General features: G+C 37.2%; 1 protein-coding gene across 14 annotated transcripts in view; it reads left to right on the top strand.

Annotated features, from left to right (window-relative positions):
• The window catches only part of CLASP2 (cytoplasmic linker associated protein 2), a 158,665-nt gene that overhangs the window by 63,570 nt on the left and 74,743 nt on the right, over window positions 1-20,352 (top strand). For all 14 annotated transcript variants that reach the window (XM_036266077.1, XM_036266076.1, XM_036266073.1 and 11 more), the window contains 8 exons: window positions 1,192-1,274; window positions 2,439-2,531; window positions 4,240-4,385; window positions 7,172-7,307; window positions 13,860-13,930; window positions 16,398-16,457; window positions 17,550-17,627; window positions 18,248-18,415. In XM_036266077.1, the coding sequence (XP_036121970.1) occupies window positions 1,192-1,274; window positions 2,439-2,531; window positions 4,240-4,385; window positions 7,172-7,307; window positions 13,860-13,930; window positions 16,398-16,457; window positions 17,550-17,627; window positions 18,248-18,415 (835 nt within the window). The remainder of the gene's footprint in view (window positions 1-1,191; window positions 1,275-2,438; window positions 2,532-4,239; window positions 4,386-7,171; window positions 7,308-13,859; window positions 13,931-16,397; window positions 16,458-17,549; window positions 17,628-18,247; window positions 18,416-20,352) is intronic.

Genomic DNA, 20,352 nt, shown 5'->3' with positions numbered 1-20,352 from the left:
TGATGAGTTAAGAATGAAAAAGGAGATCACTAAAGTATCATGGAGGTAGCAGTTACAGTACACAGCTCCTATCCCTAGAGCTGGAGGAACCAAATAAGGTTAAAATTATTAAAACTTAAAGGCTTACAGCAAGGACCCTGTGGAGCCTTGATTCAGTGTTCTGAGGAGGAAGTATAGTCGAATGGTATCTCTGATGGGTGAAATGAACTGTTTTAGTGAGTGCTGGAAAAGTGCAAAGTGAAACCAGGTGCTGCTGGAAACAAAGGTTCTTCCAGAGTTTCTAGGGGTTTGCTGACAAGAACAGGAAGCAGTCAGGAAGTAGCAAGTAGGTCTCTTCTTCCTTCAGCTTCCAGGCTTTCTCCAGCACTCCCCATTGACAAAGTTTTACTGGAAAGCACTAGAATCAGCACAAAAATATTTGCTTAATCCTAGACCCAGTACCACAGAATATGAGAGTGGCTTTGAAGCTGAAAGACAATAGCTTAATTACTGGCTCTTAAACAGCAGCTACCTATTACGTTTACTTGTTGTTGTCTCAGTGCAATAAAAGAAGATTTGTTTGCCTACTTAAATTTTTTCCCCCTTTATTGATTTTAGAGAGAGAGGAAGTGAGAGGGAAAGAGAGAACGAAACATCGATGATAGAGAACATCAATTAGCCGTCTCCTGCATGACCCCCACTGGGGATTGGGCCCACAACCTGGGCATGTGTCCTGACTGGGAATTGAACCTGCGACCTCTTGGTGCATGGGTCGAAGCTCAACCACTGAGCCACACCAGCTGGACTTGTTTGCGTATTTAAATTTAATTTTCAAGACCCTCATTTCTTTTTACATTTGCTTTTCTGACCACTGTAGCACACCTGGATCCTCTACATCACATTTGCCATCATTTATTGACATTTTGTGTCATTTAAGATTGCTATTCAGCTTTTAAACATTATCCTTTCACCTGTATTTCTTGTATTCTTGCTATTACATTGGATGAGGGATGTGAGGCCTTTGAGTTTGAATTTTACTGCCAGACTACTACTAAGTACTTTGACTTTTCTGGAAGTTGGAGATTTTTTCAATGCTTTTTTATATAATAGATTGTCTCTCAAAGTTATGCTCAAAAGAATTATGTTTTTTATGTTTTTGATGCCAAAATGCTTAAAAATAAACTTTAAAATGTAAATTTTATTTCTAATTAGCGAGTGCTTCTAAGGAAGGAGGTGCTGGAGCAGTTGATGAAGATGATTTTATAAAAGCCTTTACAGATGTCCCTTCTATTCAGGTAAGGATGCCAGTATATGGACACTCCCCATGCAAGGTGCCTGTGTGCCTGTTCATATAATTATTTTTGTCCCTTTAAAAAGTATTTTTTTCTGAAATGTAGCAGAATTATTATGAAAGGGGGCAGGGCAGGTAGGAAAAGTAGATGGATCAGAAGCCTCCTGAAATTATTTTCTAGCAGAATGTTACCTGGTCTTCCTTCTATCTCTTCAACTCTATAATGCCCCACTCACCTTTGTACTTTTGTTTTGGGGATGGGGTGGTTTGTTTTGTATTTTGTTTGTTTTTTTTTATCCTCACCCAAGGACATTTTTCCATTTTTTGTTCAGATAGAGCGGGAGGGAGGAAGAGAGAGAGAGAAACATCGATATGAGAGAGACACATCGACTGGTTGCCACCCACACAACCCCAACCAGGGCTGGGGACAAACTGCAACCGAGGTACATGCCCTTAGCGGGAACCGAGCCTGGGTCTCTCTGGACTGCAGGCCAACGCTCTAACCATTGAGCAACTGGTCAGGGCGAGCATACTAATTTAAAACATGTTCTTTTGCAATATTATATAATAAGTGTATGAATGCATAGATATGTTATATATCTGAAGTCATTTTGAGAAATTAGGCCTATTTTTTATTAGACTATTTGCATCTGGTTTTTAAATGACAAAGCATATTAAATATATATTCAAAGTTACTTATGAGTGGAGAAATAGCATAAAGGTATAACGGATAAGGAAGACAAATTAAAGCAGTTTATCTTATTATTGTCCATTATATTCATTCCCCATTAAAAATGGTGCTAGAATAGGAAATAAATAACCTTATTATTTGAAAGATTATTATTTTTTATTTTTGTTAATCCTCACCCAAGGATATTTTCTCCACTGATTTTCAGAGAGAGTGAGAGGAAGGGATGGTGGGGGAGGGAGAGAGAGATACATCAATTGGTTGCCTCCTCGGTGTCCCGCAACTAGGGCCAAGAATCAAACCTGTAGCCCAGGTACGTGCCCTTGACAAGGAATCCAACCCGAGACCCTTTGGTGCTAGACCGTCACTCTAACCATTGAGCAACCGGCCAAGGCTTGAAAGATTATTTTAAACTTCGGGACATAATTTCGATATTGCTCATGGTAAGAAATATTAATGTTACACTTTTGTATCTTTAAGATCTATTCTAGTCGAGAACTTGAAGAAACATTAAATAAAATCAGGGAAATTTTGTCAGATGACAAACACGACTGGGATCAGCGTGCCAATGCAGTAAGTTTTTTATTTTCTTACCCTTCTCCTCTTTTTTTCAGTGTTCTTTTTAAAAATATGTAAATTCACTAGTAGTACTATTTGGTATTTCAGATATTTTTGAAATAGAAAGTCTGATAGGTAACATTTCTTTCTGGAAAATACATTGAGATAGTCAGCATTTTTTATTTAGGGTCAATTTTTATTGTTTTTGCTGATCAGGTGGAACCTGTATCACTCATTTGTTGATTGACCAGAAAAGTATGAGCTTCACTGATGCCTCAGAGTCGTAGTCTCTCTGTTGGGCTACATAGTTGTACTGTCCTTGATTCTTACAGTGTTTACCAAGAAAGCAGTTCACTTTGCCTGCATTCTCAGTATTTTCATTGTCAGTGTAAATTCACAGTAATATATGCATTTGTCTGGCTTTTTCTTTCTTTTCTCACCTATCTCCCTGAATGTGATAAATATTTTCACCCATGATTTAAACTAACAAAAAAAAAGGTCTGGTATTTTTGAGTTAACAATATTTTATTTAGCTTCCTTGAGAAACTATTTGACAAATTTTAAAATAATATTTGCAATGACAAAGGACAGTATTTCAAAGTTTGTGCATTTGTCAAATTTACATCTGAGATACTAAGTGAGCGCCTTATTGTCCTCAAGAAGCCAGAGAAAGGGTTCATTTGAAAACTATCTTCTGCTCTAAGAGCCCCAGTCTGTATTTAGATGGCTTAATGGTTGGTCCTTCTGTACTTTTGCTTATTGATGAATATAGTTTCCAAAATTTGGCTCTTTTAAAAATAGTCTGCTTAGTATATAGTGGTAATGGTTGCACAACATTTTGATTGTACTCAACGCCAATGAATTGTATACTTTAAAACGGTAAATTTTATGTAGATGTATATTTTACCACAATTTGTAAAAGGACTTCCTTAAAACTTTATTATTTTTATTTGTAAATCCTCATCCGAGGACATTTTTCCATTCTTCAGAGAGAGGGGGAGGGAAAGAGAAAAAAATCGATGCAAGAGAGACACATCAACTGGCTGCCTCCCCCCTGACAGGGACAATCTACAACTGAGGTACGTGCCCTTGACCAGACTTGAACCCAGGACTCTTTGGTCCGCGGGCTGACACTCTAACCACTGGGCCCAATTGTCCAGGCCTTCCTTAAAACTTTAAATTTACTAATGTATTCATACATTACATGTCTATTATGCATATAACCAGATCTGTAATGTTCTTTTCCAGAAAGCTTTGTTTTTTTGGATTGCATGTTTATTTTAAATATTTTGTTGTTGTTATTAATCCTCATGCGAGGATATTTTTCCATTGATTATTTTAGATAGAGTGAAAGGGAGGGAGGGAGGAAGAGAGAGAGAGAGAGAGAAACATCAATGTCAGAGAGAGACATCGATTGGTTGCCACCCACACGTTGGGTTCAGGGATGAAACCTGCAACCCAGGTATGTGCCCTTGACTGGGAATTGAACCCGTGACCTTCGATCCAAAAAGGCCAGTGCTCTGACCGCTGAGTGAAACCAGTCAGGACTACGTGTTTATTTAAAGAGACATTTAGTACTGTTCATATGTCTGAATATAGTAATATAAATATAACGATACGTTATTTTTAAAATTTTGTTCAAATAATGAAGTTTTAGGTAGCTTTAAGAATATTTTTGCACTGCCATTTTTTTTGTCAATAATGGAAGTTCTCTCTATTTCAGCTTAAGAAAATTCGATCATTGCTTGTTGCTGGAGCTGCACAATATGATTGCTTTTTTCAACATTTACGCTTGTTGGATGGAGCACTTAAACTTTCAGCTAAGGACCTTAGATCCCAGGTGGTTAGAGAAGCTTGTATTACTGTAGCGTAAGTATATTCTCTATGTGATAAGTGTTTTTGTTTTTTTTTAATTAATTCTGTACTCATTGAATCGGGTCTCATTAAATAAAGCAGTATCAAGATAACCCCCCAAAAACATACATGTGATCCAAAAATCATTTATATTTTAAGGATTCAATTTGTGTGATTTAAAAACAATTTTTTTTCTTAACAGCACTTTATACCAACCTTAAAATGTGTTTATATTTCTAAAGCCTACTGGCGGATTTTTGATCACTAATTCTGAGAGTAAGAAGAAAGTGAATGGGTCTGAGAACTGGCTGCGTTCAGTCTTCTCTTTACTAGTTTAGATATTAAACTCTCTGTCCAATATTTTAGCACTTGTTCTGGAACTGTAACATGCATTATTAACTTACCAAAATACAAACTTATTATATATATTTGTATTCTTCCCAAATTCAAGGATGGTAGAACCCTAAAATTACTTTTACTGCTACTACCCACCTGAATACTTTGTTGTATATGCTATTGAATAAGCATTCCTTTGAAGATGGGGAACACAAAGATGCCTACTATTAATATTTCTAATCAGGATTGAATTAGAGGTCCTCACCAGAACAGCAAAAGAAATACAACAGCCCCAGGAAATAAAAATTATTAAGATTCTAGAAAAGGAACAAACTCCCATTTTTAATGGATGATAAAATTACCCATGCGGTAAACCATGACAATCTATAATAAATTATTATAATTAAGGCACTTTACCAAGATTTCTAGAATTAAGTCAGTATACCAATATACCAAAATAATTGAGTATCTCTTGATTGCAAAACAAAACAAAACAAAAATCCACAAAATGTAACCTTGAAAAATATTCCAGCCCTGGCTGGTGTGGCTTATTTGTTTTAGTGTTGTCCTGTGCACTTAAAGATTGCCAGTTCAGTTCCCAGTCAAGGCACAGGCCTGGTTGTGGGCTTGATACCTGGTAGGGTGTTTGTAGGAGGCAGCCAATCCATGTCTTACTCTCACATCAATGTTTCTCTCTCTTGCTCTCCCTTTCCTCTCTCTAAAAATCAATTTAAAAACAAAATTTTTTTTCACGATGAAAATCCTGCTTCTGACAATGATGCAATAATGGTACAGGACTACCCCTCCTGAAGAAAACAACAGAATATGTAAAACACCTTTTTACAAATTAATGGACGGCAGTCAGAGCAGGTCTATGATTCTTGAAAGAATCAAATCATTTGAACAGTCTGATCAGCACAGTTATGACCTTGAAGCACTTTCTGGACCATGGGAAAGGGAAAGAGAACCCAAGCAGAGCAAGGTAGTTTTACTGAGTTGAGAAGAAACAGAGATTAGAGTTTCTGAAGGGTGAAGTAGCTAAATTTTTTTTTAATCCTCACCCAAGAATATGTTTCTATTGATTTGAGAGAGAGAAGGGGGGAGTAGAGAGAGAAACATTGATCAGTTGCCTCCTGTAGGTATCCCCACGGGATCAAACCTGTGACCTACGTATGTGTCCTGACCAGGAATTGAACCCCCACAACCTTTTGTTGTACAGGACAATGCTCCAACCAACTGGCTGGCCATAGCAGTAGCTAAAATTTGCAGTGCACAGTACTGGAGAGAAAAGAGATACATAGAAAAAGAGCCGTAGAAATCTGCACAGAGGATCCCATGAGTCTAGCTGAATACCAATGTGCATGTGAAAGGTGCAACTCCCTACATACCAGTAAGAATTGCTGGAACTTAGGTTATAAAGTAAGCACCAGTTCCCAGAGTTATTTGAATCAAGAATGTGAATTTTTGGAACTAACTGTATTCCACCCATCTATTTTACGTAAGATATAAATATGTAGAAATGAATCAATACCGCAAGCATTGTCAGAACTGTGAGTGATTACAGCATTCTTCCTAAGTGTTACAACTAAAATCATACAATTAAAAGTTGAATTTACTGTTTAACTACAAATAAGGAAAAAAGAAGGCATGTCCCTAGGATCATCCAACTAAGCAGTATATAATAGATAGTATTGTATTTTCAATCAAAAATTCTGAAATCCTACTCCAAAGATGTCAGGGAGTGTTTTGAATAATGCAGTGGGGGTACCTTGAATAGAAATTGAGAATGTCTTGAGTAATATTGATTTGGGTAAGAGTTTGAACTTGTGTATAAAATATGTTGAATTTAAGATTCATATTGGGGCATTAGAATGGAAATATCTGATGGATAAAGATGGATAAAGGTCATGGTAAACAGCTGAATTTTTTACCTGAAGTGTTAATGGTTAATTTTTGAAATCAGATAGCTTTTCCAAGTGCATTGCAAATAGGTGGTAAAATGGCAGATCTCATCTTTGGACTTGATAGTTAGAAGAAAGGAAAGATGTAATATTCGCACTTCCCTATCTTTCTTTTGCATTTCTGCCATAAAAGCTGGTTAAAAAGTTTATGTTGAGCCCTGGCCGGTTTGGTTCAGCGGTTAGAGCGTCGGCCTGCGGTCCGGAGAGACCCGGGTTCGGTTCCCGCTAAGGGCATGTACCTCGGTTGCAGTTTGTCCCCGGCCCTGGTCGGTCGTGCGGGTGGCAGCCACTCGATGTGTTCCTTTCACATCGATGTTTCTCTCTCTCTCTGTTCCTCTCTCTCCCTCCCACTCTACCTGAACAAAAAAATGGGAAAATATCCTCGGGTGAGGATAAAAAATAAAATAAAAAGTTTATGTTGAGTTAAAGAATATTTTAAAGTTGTGGTCCTACCTATATTTAATGTTAAACTATTAAAAAAAATTTTTTTGTCTTCCTTTATAGCCATCTGTCAACAGTTTTGGGAAACAAGTTTGATCATGGCGCTGAAGCCATTGTACCTACACTTTTTAATCTCGTCCCCAATAGTGCAAAAGTCATGGCGACTTCCGGGTGTGCAGCAATCAGGTTCATCATTCGGGTAGGTTCTTTTCTTCCCTTTCTTTTTTCTTTCTCTTCTCTCCTACCCACACCCACTTTTTTAAATTCCAAGGGAAAATTACTTTTGAATTATTTTTCTGATAATAAAAAAATACGTGGTAATTATAACTATTCCAGAACATTTAAATAATGCAGAGGATTGTGAAGTAAACATGCTTGCACAAAATATACACACATAGGTGTGTATATGTATGTATGTGTTCATATAATCATGTTATAGATAGTAACAGGCTACAGATGTAAAACAGTAAAAATGTTATCAGTAGTGGTACAAGATGACAGGAAAATTCTTAATATTTCTCACCATCCATAGCTTGAAGATACCCAAGAGAACAGAGATAAAAAGATAAATCTGTCCCCCTTGAATTCTGCTCTTCTGCAACTAATCACTGTAGCTATGTAGTACATACTTTTCCAAATTTGTATTCTGTGTCCATATAAACTAGATTTACTACAAAATGTAAAAATAGTACATATATATATGTGTGTATATATATACATAAAATATGGTTTTTTGTTGTTATTATTCCTCACCCGAGAATATTTTTCTATCGATTTTTTTTTTTTTTTATGGAGTACAAGGCAGGGATGGGGAGAGAGAGAGAGAGAGAGAGAGAGACATCGATTGGTTGCCTCCCTCATGACCCCAACCAGGGCTGGGGATCGAACCTGCAACCCAGGTACATGCCCTTGACCAGGCATCGAACCCACAACCCTTCTGTCCATAGGCCAACACTCTAAGTGCTGAGCCAAACTGCCAGGGCTATATATTTTTTAACTTGCTCTGTAAATTTCACATAGTTGGGCTCTTTCTTTGTTTATGAATACTGTGATTCTTTGTAATGTCTAAAGCAGTTCTCTGTTAAAGGACATAACATTAATTTTCCTCACCGTTCTTCTCCCTGAAATTCATGGAGTCCTTTTTCTGTATCCTTTACCAACATTGTGTATTATCAGTCCCTTAAAGTTCTTATAATTTAGTAAATGGCTTATTTCATATTCTACTTTGCATGTCTTAGATTATTAGAGATGTTAGGTATTTTTTCCTTTTATAATTCTTCTATGAATTGTTAGTTCATATTCATTGTGCATTTTTTCCTCACTGATTTCTAAGTCTTGTTATATATTATATGTATTAATTCTGTGTTATATATGTTGCAAATATGCTTTTACCAGTCTGTCCATTCTTCAAATATTGTTTAAACTATTGTTTGTTACATCTAGACATTTTTGTTTTGTTTTTTTAATTCTTTATTGTTGGATGTAAAATGTATTACAGATGTTCCACATTTTTCCTCCATTGATCCCCTCCTCCCCACTCCCGCCCCCCTCCCACCTTTTCCCACACTATTGTCTGTATCCATTGGTTATGCATATAAGTTCTTTGGATTATTTCTTCCCCCCCGCCCCCCCAACCCCTTTCCCTTTGAGGCTTGTCAGTCTAGCAATGAATTTGTACTTCTTAATCCCTTCACCTTTTTCACCCATTCCCTCAAGCCCCCTCCCACCTGGCAACCAACAAAATGTTCTCTGTATCTATGAGAATGTTTCTGTTCTGCCTGTTCATTTTATTTGTAGATTCCATTGTTGATAGATATGTATTCATTGCCATTTTGTTTGTTCATATATTTTATCTTTTTCTTCAAAAAGACCCTTCATCATTTCATATAATAACGGTTTTGTGGTGATGAACTCCTCTAACTTTTTCTTGTCTGGGAAAGTTTTTATATGTCCATCAATTCTAAATGACAGCTTTGCAGGATAGAGTAATCTTGGTTGTAGGTTCTTGCTTTTCATCACTCTGAATATTTCTTGCCACTCCCTTCTGGCCTGCAAAGTTTCTTTTGAGAAATCAGCTGACAGCCTTATGGGAACTCCCTTGTAGGTAACTAGCTGCCTTTCTCTTGCTGCTTTTAAGATTCTCTCTTTGTCTTGAACCTTTTGCATTTTGATGATGATGTGTCTTGGTGTGGGCCTCTTGGGGTTCATCTTGTTTGGGACTCTCTGTGCTTCCTGGACTTGTATGTCTGTTTCCTTCACCAAGTTAGGAAAGTTTTCTGCCATTATTGTTTCAAACAGGTTTTCGATTTCTTGTTCTCGCTCTTCTCCTTCTGGCACCCCCAAGATGCGAATGTTGGCACGCTTGAAGTTGTCTCAGAGGCTCCTTACACGCTCCTCATTTTTTTGGATTCTTTTTTCTTTCTGCTGTTCTGATTGGGCGTTTTTTGCTTCCTTATATTCCAAATCAATGGTTTGCTCCTTGGATTTACGTACTCTATTATTGAAGCTGTGTAAATTATTCTTTATTTCAGTTAATGCCTCCTTCAATTCTAACTGTGTATCCATGATTTCTGACTGGTCCTTTTTTATGCTCCGGAGGCCCTCCCTAAGTTCACTGAGGTCCTCACTAAGTTAATTGAGCATCCTTATAAGCAGTATTTTGAACTCAGTATCTGTTAGGTTGCTTATCTCCATTCCGCTTAGTTCTTTTATTGGGGTTTTGTTCTGTTCTTTCATTTGGGACCTGTTTCTTTGTCTCCTCGTTTTGGCTGTCTCCCTGTGTTTGTTTCAGTGTATTACTTAACGAGAGGTATGGGGCTCGCTGAGACCAGATGCTGCTCGTTTGAAAGAATTTAGGAAAAACCTGAAGCAGGATCCAAGACAGGCCAATCCTATGGTTAAGCAAGTGGCGACAGCTTGGGTGGGCTTGAAAGTTGGGTGGTGCGGGGCGGGGCCTCAGGGAGTCAGCAGGGCGGGGCTACCAGTGTGAGCCAGGTTGCTGGAGTCCCAGATATGGGGACTGTCTGCCGCCCCGGGAAGGGCTCACCAAAGGAACAAAGGCCTCTGACAGCACGTTTGTCCTGGAGAAAGCCCCCTCTCCAGCCCTCGCTCCAGTGCCAAACAGCTCAGTTCTTCCCTGTATGTCTCTGGCGCCCCTCGAGCTGCCTCCCCTCCAAGCTTAGAGGGAGAGAGTCTGATAAGTCCGGGTGCGGGCCTTTTAAGGAGCTGCCTGGGGCTCCAGCCGCTTCAGCTTCCCTGAGCCTCAGTTCCCGCTGGTTTTTCCAGCCAGAAGTTATGGGGATTCTCTTCCTGGCACTGGAACCCTGAGCGGGGCACCTGGTGTGGGACGGGGACCCCTCAGTCCTCAGGAAGGACCTTCCCAGCCAAGGGAACCTCCTGATTTTTATCCGCTACACGTGGGTGTGGGACCAGCCCGTCTGCCTCCGCTCCTCCTACCAGTCTGGATGTGGCTGCTGCTTTAAATCCGTAGTTGTAGGACTTACATTCAGCTTGATTTCAGGCGGTTTTGAATGATGGTTGTTCCATAGTTTAGTTGTAACTTTGATGTGGTTTTGGGAGGACGCGATATCGCGTTTACCTACCCGCCGTCCTGACCGGAAGTCCCTCGACCTTTTCATTTTTATGCATTGAGACAGTGCTCCTTTTGTGGTCTTTGTTGTAGTTAAATGACCTTTCCCATTTCACAATTATACATATATTCAGTTACTTAAAACTTTTATATAAATGGTTATTCTTAGGTTTAGATATAACTGGATTTTATTTCTCTCTGAAATCTAACTTGATTTTTCTATTCTGGTTTTGTCAATTTTATTTGCCTAATAGTTGTTGCTTTGTGTACTTTATGTTCAGACTTTTTTACTATTATCATACCATCTTGAACTAGATTTTTTTTTTTTAAATTCTCCACCTGAGGATATATTTACTGATTTTTAGAGAGAGAAGAGGGGAGAAAGAGAACTATCTATGGTTCGGTACACACTCTGAGAATCGAACCTGCAACCTTTTTGGTGCATGGGATGATGTTTCCAGCCAATTTAGCGACCCTGGTCAGAGCTTGAAATAGATTTTTTTAAACATCTTTTCTGTTTTGTGTTTATTGTGCTTTCTTTATTTTCTGAGAAGTTCTTTATTTTTTGGTCAGTGTAAATTGAATAAAGACATTTTCATTTCAGCAGTTGATATTAATTTGTTTTTTTACTGCTTTCATTCCTGGCCAGTATTTATAATAAACTCTTCTTATTTTTAATTTATTCTGGATCATTTTTGTTTGGTTTTAGTGTGTTCTTACTTTTCATGTGTATTTATCTTTGCATATTTTGAAATGTCTTCGCCCTTACACAATAACTAAAAAACTGGATTTCAGGTTCACATTCCTTTTCCCTCAAAATTGTTTCCTTTTTCTCTCAGAATTTTTTTCTTAAGTTTTTAATGTTATCCGTGAGAAGTGAGTAACCATTTGATTCTTTTATAGAAAACAAACAAGAAACTGTCAGAAGCTTTATAGTGCTGTCTCTTTGTGTTAGGAGTGTCACAGCAGGTCTGGGAGTAGAGTGTCTTTCATTAGTGCTGTCCTTACACAGTGGATAAGGTTTCTAACTAAAGCGGATTTTCCTTAAATTGATTTTCCTTAAATTTGTGTTAATTTTCATGGATTGTTTATTGCTTCTGTTTTCTTTGCCATTTTTTTTCTTTATTACTCTTGTTGCAGACATTTTAGAACCCTCAATATCATTTATCATTTCTTAGATAATTTTTTGTCTCTTTTATTACAGCTGACATATGTTCTCAGGAATAATTCCTCTAAATCTACTCACTTGACAGTACCCATTTTACTATTCTTAGGCTTTGCACTTTATACATTGTTTTTGAATTGCTCATTTTTCATGAGCTTGTCATGTTATTAAGGTACTGTTCTACCATCTCACTGAAAATACAAATCAGGTAGGGTTTTTGTTTGTTTTTCTTATCTCCTGTTTTATATATTTTATTTGTCTCCTAGGGGACTACTTCTTACATTGCTCTATTTGATTCCTTATTCTCTTTTTAATTCTAGAGAAGCTTTTTTTTTTTTTTAGGTTGTCATCTTGTATTAATACATTAATGTCTAAATTGTGACTTAGTCTTTGGTTGAATCCTTTGTCATTGTGAGGGTCATTTTTTATTTTCCTTTGGTATGGCTCCTCCTCAATACGTTATCATAACAGTTAGGTCTCTGTCCCCATCCCTGCTATGTGTTGGAGGTGGGGTAATCAGCAGTAAGGTCTTGGGGAGATTATGAGGGAGAAGAGGAGGCTGATAGGTGAGAGATGATAGTGTGTTGTGGCTAGGGACTGTCTTTGGGCTTTAACTGCATAGTAATGTTTGGGGAATGAGTTCTGGATGTTCTAAGGGAACAGATCCACAGCCCTTCCATGTTGAATGTCATGCAGGTCTGTGAGTGGTTTCTCTCTATGGTAGCTGAAAAAGTTTTTTTATTTTTATTTTGGTTGAGAGAGTTGTGGCAGACACTGATGTGCCTCACACATTCTCCTTCAGTGAAGACTTTTATTTCAAGCACTGTTGGCAGAGAGCCTTCATGTGCCAACCTCTTCAAGGATTGCCTCAGCTGCAGAGCTGCCTTTCCCAAGGTCTTGCCCCTTCTCAGTACGGCCTTCATCCAGTAACTGATTGATATGGATGTGTAAATTTTGGCCATCTTGGGCCAATTCGAGACTACTCTGAAGGGCCATTTTAACTCCAGAGCTCCCTACTGGCCTTGGCAAGATATCCTTGGGCCATATCACAGATCAGTTTCTTTCTCTGCCCACTCCTGCTTTTGTTTCATACCTTCCACAGGTGTTGATCCCAAGGGCACTTAATATCCTGCATGCTACACTCCATCTCAGAGCCTGCTTTGTAGGTAACCCAGCCTGTGCCATTAGCTCAGAAGAAAAATAGAGATTAAAAGCATCAAAAATGAACACTTCTAGTGTTTACTTCACTAAAGAAAAGCCTAAGAATTACTAATAGAAGTCAGATGATTATACCGATTGAATTTTACCTGAATTCTAGAGAGCTATGATTCCGCCAGAATAAAAGTTTAGTTAAAATCACCATTTCGCTCCTGGGACCGAAAGGTCACGGGCTCGATTCCTGGTCAAGGGCATGTACCTGGGTTGCAGGTTTGTGTGGGAGGCAACCTATAGATGTGTCTCACTCATATCAATGTTTCTCTCTCTCTCTTCCTTCCTTTCTTCCACTCTCTAAAAATCAGTGGAAAAATATCCTGGGGTTAGGATTAACAACAACAACAAAAATCACCATTTCAAAGTGCATTCCCAATAGTTAGATATATAGATTCACACTGATTACCTCCTTTGATTACATAGCAGTTATTGTCTTCTACCAGCAGGAACCATGGTATTTGAGAAAATATGACAAATACATGTCCAATTTCTCTTAGTGTTTCTTCCTCCAAAGTTACACTGTCCTAACAGTTCTTTTCAGTTATACAATTAGCTTGCCTTGATTTTATAACATTACAGCCACAGATGTTCTTCTGAAACAGTCATCATTACTAGTACTTTAATTTGGGAAAACATTCTGACTTGTCTTAATTTCTTTCAAAAATCAGATTTTATGTTTTTGTCTTATAGTAATATAACTAAATATGTGAATATAAGACAAATAGAAGAAGGGATTATGTGAAGTGCCCAGTATTTTTCAGCCTTTTCTAAAATATCTTTTTCAGCATACTCATGTACCCAGACTTATACCTTTAATAACAAGCAATTGCACATCAAAATCAGTTCCTGTAAGAAGGTAAGTTTTTTTTTTTAGTATGGCTTTAATATTTCATTTTGTTTAATTCTTAGTTTGGTGCAAAAATTAGTTATTAATTTCTTGCCTTCTAGAAACCTTAGTAACATTTTTTTAATCTTACATCATATAAGGCAGTGGTTCTCAACCTGTGGGTTGTGACCCCTTTGGGGGTCTAACGACCCTTTCACAGGGGTCGCCTAAGACATAACAGTAGCAAAATTACAGTTATGAAGGAGCAGCGAAAATAATTTTATGGTTGGGTATCACTACAACATGAGGAACTGCATTAAAGGGTCACAGCATTAGGAAGGTTGAGAACCACTGAAAGGGAAATTGAATGAAGCAATTGTTGTGACCACGCATATTTCTCAGTTACATCGTATTAAGCTTTGGTGTATTTGGGCCACTGGTTGCTTGGTTTTTAGAGAGTATGGAGTCTAGAGTCAGGTTTCATTTGGAGTCCTACAAATGCCACTAATTGACTGTCCTGCCTTGGGCAGTCATTTGATCACTCTAAACCTCAGAGTCTGCATATGTTAATAGACCTAATGATAGGATTCTGAGGATTGAATGAGATACACAGTAGTATAATTGAACATATTGTTTGGAACAGAGTCAGCAGCCATATCAGGTCAATCAGTCAGTCTCTCTCTCCTTGTGATTTTTGCAAAGTTTAATATCACCATCAAATTAAAGACAGCGAAAACAAGATTTGTGCACTTAATAATGTTTAAGAAAATTGTAAAGAACTTTTGATATTTTAATTTGGTAAATATATTTATTTGAATACTTGAAATGCTAGGAGGAAGCTGAATAAGGCATCATTATTAACTTTAATTGCTTTGGAGTTTTGGTGACATTTTTCCACTTACCTCTCTTCGATGTTGGGGGTTGGCAGATGATAGCTCGCTGGCCAAATCTGGCCAATAATAATGGTTTTGTATAAGCCACAAGCAAAGACTGGTTCTAACTTTTAAAAAAGATTTTTAGAGAGAGAAAGGGAGAGGGAATGAGAAACAACAATATGAGAACGAAACATCGATTGGCTGCCTTCTGCATACCCCCTACTAGGGATCAAGCCCACAACCTCTGCATGTGCCCTGACCAGGAATTGAATTGGCAACCTTTTGGTGCATGGGACGAGGCCCAAACACTGAAGCACATAGGCCAGGGCTATTTCTAACCATTATGAAGGGTGGTTGAAAGGGAGAATGAAGAAGAATATGAGATAGAGATGGTATATGGTTCCGAAAGCCTGAAATATTTACTATTCAGGCTCTTTACAGAAAATGTTTACAAATTTCTGTCTTATGCTAAGGAAAATGGAATTTGAGAAATAGGAATGGAACAAAGAAGAGGGAGTCAGGAAGTGCGTCATAGCATTGCCTTGAAAATGGGAAGTAGTGCAATAAACTGTAGGAGAAGTGAGTGGGGTATTACTCCAACTGAGATGTAAAATTGTGCCACATGCTGCAGAGCCAGCAAGTAGGTCACTGAGGCCAGAGCACATGATAAATGGAGGGTTTTAGTACGAAAACACGTGTGTGTGTGTGTGTGTGTGTGTGTGTGTGTGTATTTTAATCCTGAGGATAAATATACCTGAGGATATTTTTTTCATTGATTTTTAGAGAGAGTAGAAGGGAGTCAGAGGGCGGGAGAGAGAGACACATCGATTGGTTGCCTCCCATATGTGCCCTAACCAGGGCCGGGGATAGAACCTGCAACCCGGTATGTGCCCTTGACCAGGAATTGAACCTGCAGCCCTTTGGTCTGGAAGCCAACACTCTAACCATTGAGCTACCAGCCAGGGCATATACATATATTTTTAAGGAAACATTGTAGAAATAGAAGATCCATCACATCTTTCTTGGACACCATTGTGTATCTTCAATTTCTGATCCATATTAGGTATTTAATAAATATTTTTTAAATTACATGAAATTTGTTTATTTTACATTTGACAAGGATTTTAAGTTAAACTTATGGGGAACTGTTACAATCTTTTTGAACTACGTAGCATAGAAATAGTTGGAACCTTAAAGTAAGTTAAGTATTTGACAATTAAGATATTGAAAAGCATGTGTGGTACAGTCATCTTTAGAAGTCTGGGAGGATTCGTTCCAGGACCCCTATGGATACCACAATCTACAGGTACACAAGTGTCTTATAAGAGTGGGGTAGTATTTGCATATAACCTATATTGTATATAGGCTACAGCAGGATATGCCTACATATCATTTCAATCATGTGGATTCAGCATAGTGGTTGGTATGTGGCAAATTCAAGTTTTGCTTTTTGAAACTTTCTGGGATTTTTTTTCCCCTGATATTTTCAATCTCCTGTTGGTTGAATCTGCAGAGGGCTAATTGTACTTTAATTCAGGGTACAAAGTGCTATATTATAATTTAGTATTCATTATAAGTTAATATAATATAACATTTGGTTATAATTAACTTTTATTTTTCAGGCGTTCATTTGAATTTTTAGATTTATTGTTACAAGAGTGGCAGACTCATTCACTGGAAAGGTATGCATCAGTTCTCCTTCTCCTTCCTCCCTCCCCTCCTCATTGTTACCAGTTCTTTAGAAGTTGATGGTATTGGATTTGTATTATTTCTCATTTTGCTTTAAAAGTTATTTGTATTGGTTGTCCTTTAAAGCTGTGTTGTGGTGCTCCTTTTACTTGTTGCAGCAATGAAAAGTATAATTTTCTTTATAGAGTGAGTGGGGGTCTCTTAAGTAGAATGATACTTATAAGTCATGTAAGATACTTCATGTTAAATTGGGCAAAAATTAAAAATATATCGCTAGTCATGTGAGAGGTTTACTGAGGTGCAGTTAATCAAGTAATTAATGATTTAAGATAGAAGGAAGGCACTATCTTTCTGAGGGAAGAGATTTAAAAAAAAAGTTTCTCCACACAAGCTGTAGGTGTCATTGGTCAGGTATTATACTGGGCAGTGTGTAATGTAGTTCTGGGATGAACGAACAAGAGGAAAATATGAACAGCTAAGTGGTTAGTGTCTGTTTGCATGGCTGCATTGTTGGTTTCAAGTTTGACGCTTGAGATATGCCTACGTTTGTGTTGCAAATTATACTGATTTTCCATTTTAATGGAAATCATTACATTTGTCCACAGTTTCTCTTAAAAAAAACAGAATTTGTTGTTTAATATCGGTATGATATAATTCCAAGTTTTCTTTAAATTTATTACTGGCAGCTACTATACAGTTTAATTAGATTATGCTGATCATAAAATTAGCAGATAATTTTCTACATGGGTGGGTTAGTGAGGAATCACAAAAAAGATTGTTTTTTATTCATTAAAAAATTAAATTTAAGTACTGTACTGTATATTTATACATTATTTGGATTTCATGTAAAAATAATTATTTTTAGGTTTGTAATATTTAACTTAACAGAAGGAAACTGTATAGAATGAAATATAGGAGATGGATTATTAGAAAATCTTGCAGTCTTTGATTTATTATTGTATACTAATTAGTCTTTTTATCTTACCTTCCCCTTTGTGATTGATGTATAACAAGTAAGCATTAACTATTATTTGTGGTGAAATACATAGTTTTACACACGAATCTAAAGATGTTTTATTTTATAGGCATGCAGCCGTCTTGGTTGAAACTATTAAAAAGGGAATTCATGATGCTGATGCCGAAGCCAGAGTGGAAGCAAGAAAGTGAGGCTATAATGTGTTTTCGTGATAGTTTAAATATACTTCGGTCTTTTCATTGAAAGGAACTATATTGAGAGAATGAAAATATTAGAAATGTCCTAGTTATTCTACTTTTGATTAGCTCTTTAGTAAAAGTGAGATTGATTTTCTTCCATTAAGCCTGCACTAGATATCTTTAACAGTTCACTTCGCATTGTCATTTGAATAATCATCAGTATTTCTAATCCATCATAATCTATTCACTTTTGTGAATAAAAATAACTACCATTTATTGAGCATGTGTTATGTACCTGATTCTGTGTAGGGCTATTAGTATTCTTTGTTATCTGATATTTAAAATGCAAAGGTAGTATCTCCATAGATTGGCAACTGAAGATTGGAGATTTGGGGTTTACCCAAGCCACGGACAAACTAGAGATTATAGCCAGGTTTTGAACTGAGATCTGCTTTTCTCAAAAGCCTGCCATTTTTCCACCAAAAGTTATTAAATGTAAATTTAAATTATTAAAAACCTACATGCTCATCTGCATTCTTGAGTGTACACATTTAATTGTTAATGTATAAAAATATTAAGCTATTATACTTTTTTTTTTCTTTTTGTTATTTGCTCATTTGTTTTACAGGACATATATGGGTCTTAGAAACCACTTTCCTGGTGAAGCTGAAACATTGTATAATTCCCTTGAGCCATCTTATCAGAAGAGTCTTCAAACTTACTTAAAGAGTTCTGGCAGCGTAGCATCTCTTCCACAGTCTGACAGGTCTTCATCTAGCTCACAAGAAAGTCTCAAGTAAGGCCATATAAATGATAATTACTGATTTCTCCCTCTCCCCAACTCTTCCAGAATTCCTTAAATTGGATGACTACCCGAATATCTGCTTGCTTTCCCTTAAGCTTTGAATGAAGGATGATTTGAAGTAGTATTCTTTCTTTTTTTTTTTTCTGTATTGTCTCATGGGTTGAATTACATACAAGTATAACTTTTTCTCTTGGGTAGAGTTTAGTGATTCATATTTTATTTCTATATGTTCACGTCTGTGAAAAAGATTAGGAATCACTGATTTATATACATTTTTTTATACCCACAAAATAGTTTATGTGGTAAGTAGCCCTTTCCAGGGCATTGCAATGGAGGAATTGTCATGGAAATTTAAAAATTATGTTCAGAACTGTTAGGCAACACTGTACAACAGGTAAAACTCCACTGTTTTCTTCCCTTGTCTCTTGCACAGCTTCAGATTTCATCACTTCCCTCAAGGGGCAAAATTAGTATCTGACTCACTTCTCTTTAACTCTGTTCTCATCATTGTGTTGGCTGCTGCAAACCCTACTGCTTTGGCAGCTGTGACCCTATTTTCTGGCTCTCGATTGCTAAAGTCTCAGATGCGTTCTGTACTCCCTAGCAGTGGCTACAAGTATCTGCAGATTTCCCCGGGGAAGAACAGCTCACAGAATGTGAGCTTACCTCTCTGTAATTTCCGTCTCTCTGGACCATGACCCCACAAAGATTGCTGGTTTCCTTGGCAGCTCTCTGCTGCAGGAAGGTTAGGACCAGAGTGAGACAAATGAGGCACCTCGGGCGAAAAATTCAAGGAAGCACGCACAAGGTCTTGTGAATACTCTAATAAAGTTGGGTGACTTATACATTTTTAGAATAAATGTAGGATCTCATTTTTAAAAAGTAATTATTGTAGGAATATTTACCTATCTAAACTTTATTTAAATTTGTGGTAAATCTCACCTCCAATTAGCATTGTTGCTTTATCCCCTTTGCTTTATTTACTATGTTCAAACTTTAAAGTGCATATGCATCACCTGAAGAAGTACTTAAAATGCAGAATCTGTCTGGCCAGTGTGGCTCAGTGGTTGAACGTCGACCCATGCACCAAGAGGTCACCAGTTTGATTCCAGGTCAGGGCACATGCCCTGTGGATCTGATCCCCAGTGGGGGGCGTGCAGGAGGCGGCCAGTCAATGTTCTCTCTCATCAATGTTTTTATCTCTTCCTCTCCCTCTCTTTCTAAAATAAAAAAAAAAAAAAAGTGCAGAATCTGATTTAGTAGGTCTAGGGTGGGGCATGAGGTTTTACATTTTTTGCATGTTTCTAGGTGATGTCAGTCAGTACTTTTTGTCCATGGATCATACTTTGAGTATCAAGGATGTAAAGAAGATATTTTATCTTACTTTAGTATAACATCTTTAAATATAAACAACATTCAATTCTGTGAACCTTGAAGTTGTCTGCCTCAATCTAATAAGGTAACAATTGTAGAGGACAGCTATAAAAATAATAAAATATTATGTTTAATAACCAGCTACCAAATTTACTATTTGTAATAACTCAAAGTATATTTCAGTAGCCTAACTTTAACCTGATGTTTTTGCTTTTCTCTTCCTCCATCTTTAAAATTTATAGATATACTTTTCAGATCTTCCTTACATACTTAGATAATATCCTTTATCTATGGGCTATACAATACCATTGCATAAAGATAATTAATCAAAAGAGTTAAGAGAGATGGTGGATTCTTCGATAATTGGAGCTGTTTTGTATTCTAATTGTACGTATTATCCTCAGTAGCAGTTTTTAGCCTTTTTTCCTGTTCCCACACGGTCACTCAGTAGCACTGCTATAGGTAATGTGATACCTACGTGGTCACTGCACAGATTGCCAGTGCCACAACCATTATGACTTAGGTAAGAAAGATTTTAGTTACACTGAATTCCC

The sequence above is a fragment of the Molossus molossus genome, unplaced genomic scaffold (genome assembly GCF_014108415.1).
Source record: "Molossus molossus isolate mMolMol1 unplaced genomic scaffold, mMolMol1.p scaffold_m16_p_18, whole genome shotgun sequence".
NCBI classification, from domain to species: domain Eukaryota; kingdom Metazoa; phylum Chordata; class Mammalia; order Chiroptera; family Molossidae; genus Molossus; species Molossus molossus.
This window is presented reverse-complemented; position numbering and strand designations above follow the sequence as displayed.